Raw genomic sequence first — 10,211 nt, forward strand, 5'->3', positions numbered from 1 at the left:
TTCCGTATTTTTTTATTATGATTTAATTTTATTACTAAAAAAATAATCAAGCCCTGGCTGGTTTGTCTTTGCAATTAGAGCGTCAGCCTGCAGGCCGAAGAGTCTCAGGTTTGATTCCTGGTCAAGGGCATGTACCTGGGTTGCAGGTTCGATCCCTGGCCCTGGTTGAGGTCGTGTGGGAGGCAGCCAAATGATGGGTCTCTCTCACATCGATGTTTCTCTCTCCCTCCCTCCCTCCCTTCCTTCCTCCTTTCCACGGTATCTGAAAATCAATGGAAAGCCCTGGCTGGTTTGGCTCAGCAGTTGGAGTGTTTGCCTGTGGACCAGAGAGTCCCGGGTTTGGTTCCCATTAGAGGCACGTACCAAAAATAAATAAATAAATAAATAAATAAATAAATAAATAAATAAATAAATAAATAAATAAGTAAATAAGTAAATTGTAGTAGAAAAAATAAATAAATAATCAATGGAAAAATATCCTCGGGTGAGGATTAACAAAAAAAATAATAAAAAAATAAGGCAAAAAGAGAAAAGCAGTATTCTGGTACTTTTGTCTGTCAAGATTATTTTTCAGAATCTCTTTTACATAGTAACAAACTTGAATTTTAATCTTATCATTTAAAATATTTTAAAGTGTGTATACAAAGTTGAAGTGGAAATTTATTTACTAACTCAGGCACTGGATTGCCACTTTTTGTGTTTCAGCTTCCCCAGTCACAAACTTTGAGGTTGATCAATCTGTGTTTGAAATTCCTGAATCCTACCATGTTCAAGACAATGGCAAAAACATGCATCTACAGGACGAAGATTATGAGATAATGCAGTTTGCCATCCAGCAGAGCTTACTGGAGTCTAACAGGAGTCAGGTGCATTTATCAGAATAAATGGCAGGTTTTACCCTCCCATTTGGCTTCAGTTTGTAGCTAACCTGAAAGACTTACTTTATTATTATTTTTAAATCCTCACCTGAGGATATTGTTCCATTGATTTTTCAGATAGAGTGGGAGGGAGAGAGAGAAACATCAATGTGAGAGAGACACATCGATTGTTTGCCTCCCGCATGACCCCAACTAGGGTCAGGGATCGAACCCCAACCAAGGTATGTGCCCTTGACCGGAATTGAACCTGCGACTCTTTGGTCTGTGGGCCAACGCTCTAACCACTGAGAAAAACTGGCCAGGGCTGAAAGACTTACTTTAAATAATAACTTTGACATATTTATGATATTTACAGAGATTGTTTTGTATTTTATATACCTGCTCTTTTCCAAAAGATTATAGTACGAGATATATATGTTTTATATACTCTGCATAGCCCCATCAGCATCATTCACAGGATGTCTCCTATCAGACTTTCCTTTTCCTCATGTTCACCCATGTAGCTAATCATTATGTATCTTTGGGGGTGTGCTATATAATTTTCTAGTGTTGAAACAGTAAATTCATTCTAGTTTACACCATCATATTTTCCCTAAAATATTATCTATGTGTCTGTAGTCTCATAAGAAATCATGTGGATTTTCATTTCAACTTCCTTCCCAGGAAGATCAGTCATTGCGTTTGGTTGCTCAATAAGGGTGTGAAGAAAGTGTTGATTGTTAACATTTTTTTACTCAGATGTTTTATTCTGTTATAAGGGGTATAATTCCAAACTCCTTGAGTCTCTAGCTAAAAGTAGAGCTAAGAACAGGACGGACCAGCATTAAGAACAGCTGCCTTTTGTTTTCTTATGTGGTTCTTCTTCCAGGCCCCACCTGCCTGGAACTGTCCAGGTCATGAAGTCCTCCATCATCAACTCTTTTTGTCCCCTTCCTCCTGTGGCTTCCACAGGCTCCGGTTTTTGACATTCTGCTTTTATTCTTGAGTCTCAGAGCTTGAGTAATGTGAGCCCCACTCTTCCCCTTCCTATGGACTCATTCTTGGAGCCATTCAGTTTTCTTTTTTATAAATATTGCCATGTATATCTTGTTGCCATTTATTTATTAATTTATTTTTTATCTTCACCCCAGGACACCTTTTCCGTTCTTTTGTTCAGATAGAGTGGGAGGGAGAGAAAGGAAGAGAGAGAAAGAGAGAAACATCGACGTGAAAGGGACACATCGAGTGGCTGCCACCCACACGACCAACCAGGGCCGGGGACAAACTGCAACCGAGGTACTTGTCCTTAGTGGGAACTGAACCCAGGTCTCTCTGGACCGCAGGCCGACACTCTAACTGCTGAGCCAAACCGGCCAGGGCCCATTCAGTTTTCTGAGGCTGCTGAGCCAAGGGCCAGACCCCAGAACAGACATATTCCCTAAGAAGCCTCCTGGAAGATCCAGCCACTGGACATCACTGTCAGTACAGTATGCCTTTTCTTTCCCTATATAAGTGAGCTTATTTTTGCTTCCAATACCTACATAAACCTTCTTGACTATAGTTTTGCAAAGGGGAGTGGCCAAAGTCACAGTTGACATATTCAGTTTTGTACTGCTTAACATTGGGCAGTGGGGACACATGGAGAAATGCATCGTTAGGTGATTTTGTCATGCAAACATCATAAAATGCACTTACATAAACCTAGATGGTATAGGCCTGCTACACACCTAGGCTGTATGGTGTATCACCACCATATATATAGATATGGTGCCTCACTGACTGAAACTTTGTTGTGTGGTGCATGACTGTATTGAATTATGCATTCTAACCTTGCTCTAAAAGATTCACCTGCTTTGTTCATATAAACTTAGCCCAAGGTTAGCTGCTCTTATTAGATTGATTTTGGTAAAGCATGTTAAGTATATCATATACTACCTGGCATTTAGGTGTCATTTTATTTTATTTTATTTTTTTAATCCTCACCTGAGGACATTTTTGCATTTATCTTCAGATAGAGTGGGAGGGAGAGAGGGAAGAAGAGAAAGAGAAACATCGATGCGAGAGAGACACATTGACTGGTTGCCACCCACACGACCCCAACCAGGGCCGGGGACAAACTGCAACCGAGGTATATGCCCTTATTGGGAACCGTACCCAGGACTCTCTGGTCCACGGACCGACGCTCTAACTGCTGAGCCAAATCAGCCAGGGCTAGGTGTCATTTTAGAGATAACCTAAGTCCCTGTTAGTTTTTCACACAGTACTATCAATAATGGGCATGTAAATATTTTAAATTTTGTTCTTGTTGCTTTCATTTCCTTACCAGTATGACACCTATTCCTCCTAATAGGTATTCATGTCCATCACGTTTGTTTTTCCTAGGACCTTTCAGGACCAGCTTCGAATGGAGGGATCAGTCAGACACACATCTACGATGTCCAATATGAGAGGTAATTGACATACCTCCTGATGATTAAATGGAGGTTGGCACAGGCACTTTGTACACTTAACACTGTGCCTGGCAGGAGAGACTTGATAAAGTGTTAGCTCTCCTGCCTCCTCTTGTGGCAGTTACTCATTAAAATAGCTCTGATCTCTTGGTGGCTGAGTTTCCAGGAATGGGTGATAGAGTTGCTGACTTGCTCATAGGCCAGTGCCATTGGCAGGCAGGTCCTGAGGATTGGTCTGATTTGCCAAGAATGTGTGATCACACAGTGTCTAGATGCTCTCTGTGGGACGTTTATATAATTTTAAAGATGATGGCATTTTGGGGAAGAGCTACAAAGATGGTTCGATTTTCTTTCTTTTTTTTAAAGGGAGGAAACCAGCAAGATTCATTTTACAAAGCATTTTCCTAAACTTTGGGCATATGAAAACCTGTTGAAGAACTTGGGTTTTGCTTCAAAATAGATCCCAGTTCAATTCCTAGCTGCATCATTTAGTAGCTGGGTGATCTTGGGCAGGTTTCTTAAGCTCTCTGAGCCTCAGGTTTCTTACCTGTATATAGCACCTATGCCCCCAGAATTATGTGGAAGTGAATGGCATCATGCACACAGAGTACATATAAAGTACCTGGCACAGTGTGTACCTGGTAAGCAGTTAAGAAATGTAGTTGCAGCCTGGCCGGTGTGGGTCATTGGATTGAGTATGGTCTCATGGACTGAGAGGTCCCAGTTCAATTCTGTCAGGACACATGCCCTGGTTGCAGGCTCGTCCCCAGTAGGGGGTGTGCAGGAGGCAGCCGATTGATGTTTCTCTTTCACATTGATGTTTCTATCTCTCTCTCCCTCTCTAAAAAATCAATAAAAACATTTTTTTTTTTTTTTAATGTAGTTGCTGCTGCTGCCGCCAAGATGATAATGATAAACTCTGTTTCTTTTTCCAACCTAGGGCCATCCAGGAAAGCCTCCTCACCAGCTCGGAAGGCCTATGCCCTGGTGCCTCAAATGAGACAAGCCGTTTTGATAGCGATTTGCAGCTGGCCATGGAGCTCTCTGCCAAAGAGCTGGAGGAGCAGGAGCTCCGGCTCCGGGAGGAGGAGGAGGAGCTCCAGCAAGTCTTACAGCTGTCTCTCACTGAGAAATAGACCTTTCTGCCCACGGGCTGCACAAAGCAGAGGCTCTGGGCTGCACGCAGGTGCTACATTACCAGGGCCCCAGGGCTGAGGGACTGCATCTCGTGTGTGCACAGCAGATGGCAGCTGGACCCTTCTTTACACAGAGGTGCAGGACCAGGGACTCCCAGGTCCATCCACAATACTCCCCGGTGAAGGGGCTGGGGACCGGCAGGCCACATCTCCAGGCTAAGGGGAAGAGAGCATCGTCACTTTCCATGAACTATATTGGCTTGCAGGTCACATTTTTACTACCAGCTTTAGACAAAAACCCCAATCCCCGCAGGTTTGTAGGTTAATTTCTACCAAGGAGTGATAACAAAAGTTACTGCAGAGTCAGGGTGCTTTTATATATGAGAGCAGCAGCCTTTGTAGAGTGTGGTTTATGAAAATTTATTATACTTCTTTATAGTTCACCAAAGAAATGGATAACTGTGCCGATCTACTCTTTTATTTTTACCTTTATACAGGGTTTCTAGGACACCATCACTGTTCCTCCTCATCTCCACCTTATTCCATTCCTTCCATCCCCAGCTCAAGTTAAAGAGGAGGTGTGTACAGGATCTATTTTAGATTAGGATTAACTATTTGCATCAAATTAAAATATACTAATGACCATGGATTTTGCCTTAGCCTTAAAAATTGCTAATAATTTCAAACCACCTCACTTCACTTATTGAAGGATCTGATTTGAATTTGTAAAGGCAGTTCCTTTGAGAGTAGTATACTCCAGGCTAAATCCAAGGCAGCTAATCCTGGCCCTGAAGGAAAAGCTAGGAGAACCTGAGCTTTGTTCTGGAAGTGGGCAGGCTGGCCGAAATACCAGACAGCATAGAACCAAACCAAGTGTGTGTGCCACACCTTCTGTAGCGCAGGGCCTCACGCAGAGGTCCAGGAAGACCCTTCTCCCCCACTCCGTGTCCTCGGCTCACTGGAGAATAAGGAGTGGACATTAGAAAGGGAGCTACAAACGGAACTCAATGGCTTTGCATTCAAAAGGGAAAGTGATGATTCCATATAGCTTTTTAGAGTTCAAATCAACATCTTTCTGGATAAATATATTTTTTAACGGAATCTTTTTATTATTTTTAAAATATATAAAAACTATTCCCATCAGTAGCAATACAAGGTTATACATTTTAACCAGATTTCTCAGGCCTTTTTTGGATACCTTTAGTAGTTAACTATTTTGTCTAACCCTTCTGTAAATAACCATAGCAGAACATACAGAGCCTGGGGAATACAGCTGAGGGTACCCTCATTCCGGCCGGCTGTGTATTCATTCCCACAGGCTGCACTGAAATAACCTGGTAAATAATATCGTCCTCTGTTTTATATCAGTTTCCTATCTGTTGGGTTTCTTTTGGGATGGGAAGAGAAACATAAAGTACTGTCCAGTTAAAGTCTGTATGCAGTTAGCATTGCCAGTAAAACGTTCCTAGTCACAAAGAAATGTGCTTTTGATTCCATATAACCATCTGTCTTTTTTGTCATGGTCTGACCAAATTCCTTCTCTGCACACCAGGCCAGTATATGCAGCATCACATTTTGTTTACTTAATATTTACCCTGAGTGAAGACACTTCTCCTCGGAACGGCTGCAGTGAGGCCACATTGTAATCTCTTACGTTCGCATTCCATTGTTCTGCTTCCCGATGTCTCTTTCTCCCAGGAAGTCAATTAAAAAAGGACTGAGCTTTTTGTCAACCTGTCTGCAGCATTTGTCACTTGTTTTCACTCTCTTAAAATGCAAATAAAGACTGCTTCCTTAGAGGGTGCTCATACAACATCCTAGACAGCCTTTGAGTCTTTTTCATGTTGTTTTTCTAGTCACGGAAGGAACCCGCAGTTTGTGTCACTGGAACATTAGAATGCTCTCCCAATGCTCAGTTGTATATTACAAGGTGACATGTTCCTCTCAGCTTCCTGCCCAATCATATGTGGTCCACACACCCAGTGCTCCTGTTTCAAATGGAAACTAAAAGCAAGCCAGTGTCAGGGCTGCTGAGACCTCTGCAGTTGTCCTCTTGGAGAGGGACTGGCTCTTGTGGAGTAAGGACAACCAAGTCATCAGCTCTCTACTGTGACTGAATATGCTCTCTCCTTGGAAGTTGAAGGGCTTTTCTTTTGAATCCTCACCTGAGGATATTCTTTTTATTGCTTGAGAGAGAGAAACATTGATCTACCACCTTCCACGCGTGCCCTGACGGGGGACTGAACCCACAACCTGGGTATGTGCCCTGACCAGGAATTGAATCCGCCACCTTTTGATATACAGGATGATGCTCCAACCAAGCCACACCTGTCAGATTAAGGCCGAAGTGCTTTTTGAGGCTGTTTTTAGAAGTTCGGGTGATAATTAGGGCTTTCAGACTTCTCTTACACCAATTATATTGGCATTAAAATAAACAAGGCAGTGAGTAGTAAAAAAATGTTTGGTTCCAGAAATGAGACCTTGGGAAAATGAAGATGCTGCTTTGCTTTTTTGGGAAAGTAAATAACAATACTTTGAATCAGTGGGGTACTATGAAGAAAACCGTTCCTCTTATTGAGATGCAATATCTATGGATTATTTAATTAAAAATGAACATTTCCTGCTCAATGCAGATGACATCAAAGACAGCTAGACCATAGCAACTTCAAATGACTATAGCACAGTAGTGATGGAGTTAAAAGTCCAAACTAGGCCCTGGCCAATTTTGCTCAGTGGTTAGAGCGTCGGCCTGCTGACCAGAGTCATGGGTTTGGTTCCCACTATGGGCACATACCTAGTTGCAGTTTGTCCCTGGCCCCGGTTGGGGTTGTGTGGGTGGCAACCAGTCGATGTGTCTCTCTCACATCGATGTTTCTCTCTCTCTTTTCCTCCCACTCTCCCTCCTGCTCTATCTGAAGATAAATGCAAAAATGTCCTCAGGTGAGGATAAAAACTAAAATAAAAACAAAGCTAAGATTAGTGTTCGCTAAAAACCCATTTTTATGATTGGTGTTAATCATGTGTGTTCATTTGGGTACTCACTAGGTATTCTTAGTACAGTGGTTTATGAGGTTTAGGGCTTGGCTACCACCCTCACCTCTACTCCCTAAAATGGTCAGGAAAATAATTCTACCTGAAAATACTAGTTGGTCAGTCTCTGGTACATAAAGATTTCCAGTATAATTCTCTCTCTGCCAGAATTGATGTTTTTATCTTTACTTGTTTCTCTGTAATAAGCCTATTTCTACAAAGATTATTTTGTCTTACTTTAGCTTGAAATCTCATACTCAACAGATGGTAACAGTGGAATGAGGATTTAGGCTGTGTTTTGGATTTGTATGTGGAATAACTATTGCTGGGGTTTTTCCAGAAAATGAACATGATCCTACTACCTGGCTGGTGATTACTGAACAAATAGCAGGTCACAAGGTTTATAGGGCTGGCAAGTTTTTACTGTTTCCTTTTAAAATCCTAAAAATGGCAATAAATGTTTTGGCAGCATATCAAAATGTAGCATTGCAGGTGGGACTTAATTCTGTCAACACGTCTCAGAATCCCACTCACGCCGCCTTCCAGTTAGCAGCCAGATTTCTGTGGAACAGGTAGTAATCCCTTCATTTGTGTTAGTTTTCAAATCATTTCATCTTCACAATACTTAAGATATAGTGTGTATATCACCATTTCAAAGATAAGAAACTGAGGCTGTGGAGTGGTTCAGCCTGTTTGTAACTGGAGCAGGGACAAGAATCCAGGTCTTCTAACCCCTGGCCTAGCCTGAGAGATTAATCCTGTCTCCATTTTCTGAAATAATGCCTTGCCTTGGAGAAAGAGTATTATTTCATATATGAATTTAAAATTCCACTTTACAGTGCTTGCTTAAGAGATTCAAACACACACCTGCATTTTAAATGCGTGGAACATAATTAAGAGTAAAACAGAATGTAAGATTTTACTTTAATTTTAATTGACATTTGCTGAAAAGCACAGAACAGTTAACATTTGAATGGCTCAATGTCAGGTTACAAACAAAATCATTAAGTCAAAGAGTTACAGGATTCCATATCAGTTATTTCACATTAAGTGCAGGTTGTTTAAAAAAGAAAAAAATCAGTGCTGTGTTTGAGTGGAGCACAAGATAAGCATTTCAATTTAATAACAAAAGTAAACCTAGCACCTTTAAAAATAAATACTGATAACCACTTTATAGGTACAAAAGTATCATTTCCATAGGGAGAAAAATCCAGTTCACCAACAGTGCAAACAAATAGCAGCATTTTCGAAGTTGAAATTAAATTTGTGTAAACACATATCCACCGCTACTCTGCCTGGTACAGTGAGTGAATCCTCCCGACCAGGGCCAAAAAGAAAGTTCCTGCTGAGTCTCTTAGATTCCAAATCTGAAAAGCTGTCAAGGGCTGGAAAGATTTAAGTGCGGTACAAGGGAGATCCATATGTTTGAGCAGGAAGGAGTTCTTTTCCAGGTGAGCCAACTAGAAACATTTCCAGTCCAACCCCAGAGCCTTCCAGCCCAAGGGTACACATGATCATAGGGGCCTACCTGCTGTGATCCTGACTTGGGGGGGGCATCTGCATGCAGAGCCCAATGTTGTCTGTACCGCAGGCCGACGCTCTAACCGCTGAGCCAAACCGGCCAGGGCTAGAGCCCAATGTTGTATGAGGAGTGATGACCTACGTTCCCCACAGCTGACACTGCTTTGCAACCAGAGCACTCTAGGCCAACTCAGTATCATTAAAAACATTTGTGATTCTTAACCTTTTGTCATCAAACGATTCTTAAGTAGGGAATGTCTGTCTGCATGTTAAGTCGTTCTCTTAATGTCTTCAAACATTAATTAACCCTTTCCAATGGGGTTTTTATGTCAGAAGGTTACAGTATTTTCTTTCTCGTGAGCACTCCATCTTTACACTGAACTTTACACTGAGCTTTAGGTCTTACTTTTAACAAGGGTAACCACATATAAAAAGAAATACTAGAAACAGACCCCATGGCCAATTATTTGCATCACAGTGTTAGGAAAAAAATAACTGCTAGATGTTTTTTCTAAATCAGCATTTACCAACTGTCCAGACCAAAGGTCATTTCCAAGCAGGAAAGTTCAGATTCCAACTTCTCCACTGACCCATGTGCAATACAACTTATTCTGTTCCCAAGTATTCATGGAAGAACTTGCTTGCTCGGCTGTCATCGACGCCGAATGGGCTTGTAGACACAAAATGCCATAAGGATCATGGTCACCAGCAGGATGCTGAAAATGGTTCCCATCAGCACTGCAAAAGGAATACAGGTTACCTCCTAATGGCAGCTCCAGGTTCTGTAAGTCATCCATTCATTGACACTGATGTATCAAATGCCACTCAGTACCAGGCACTGTGCCCGGTGTGGGGAGGGGGGACGGTCACAAACAGATCCTCTCTCTGGAAGTCTCCCTGTATTTGGGGGGGAGAATATAAACAAATAAGAGCATCTCACATAGCCTGAAGAGCTGCAGTGAAGAAAACTAATGTGACTGTGATGGAGGGGTAGGCAATAGTAGGTACAGTGGTGGAGGAAGCATCTGAGGTGGGGACACACGAGTGGGGCCTTAATGAAATAAAGGAGCGGTGTGAAAATTTGCAGGGAGAGCACTGCAGGCCCCAGAATCAGCAAATGAAGGTTCTTGAGGCCAGAGCAAGCCAATAAGTCAATGAATGAACAGAAGGCAAGCGTGGCAGACGTGGGAACAGCAAAGGAAGAAAAGCAGGAAATG

At 42.1% G+C, this 10,211-nt stretch overlaps 1 protein-coding gene across 6 annotated transcripts in view; it reads left to right on the forward strand.

Annotated features, from left to right (window-relative positions):
- Window positions 1-7,202, forward strand: part of ANKRD13A (ankyrin repeat domain 13A) — a 36,932-nt gene extending 29,730 nt beyond the window's left edge. For 2 of the 6 annotated variants that reach the window (XM_036276241.1, XM_036276242.1), the window contains exons 13-15: window positions 706-866; window positions 3,240-3,307; window positions 4,248-7,201. In XM_036276241.1, coding sequence (XP_036132134.1) covers window positions 706-866; window positions 3,240-3,307; window positions 4,248-4,443 — 425 coding nt within the window. In that variant the 3' untranslated portion in view covers window positions 4,444-7,201. Of the gene's footprint in view, window positions 1-705; window positions 867-3,239; window positions 3,308-4,247 lie in introns of all 6 variants that reach the window. The other 4 variants (XR_004961290.1, XR_004961291.1, XR_004961292.1 and 1 more) reach the window with 4 other exon arrangements.
- Window positions 7,203-10,211: the final 3,009 nt, after the last annotated feature.

The sequence above is a fragment of the Molossus molossus genome, unplaced genomic scaffold, assembly GCF_014108415.1.
Source record: "Molossus molossus isolate mMolMol1 unplaced genomic scaffold, mMolMol1.p scaffold_m16_p_22, whole genome shotgun sequence".
NCBI lineage: Eukaryota > Metazoa > Chordata > Mammalia > Chiroptera > Molossidae > Molossus > Molossus molossus.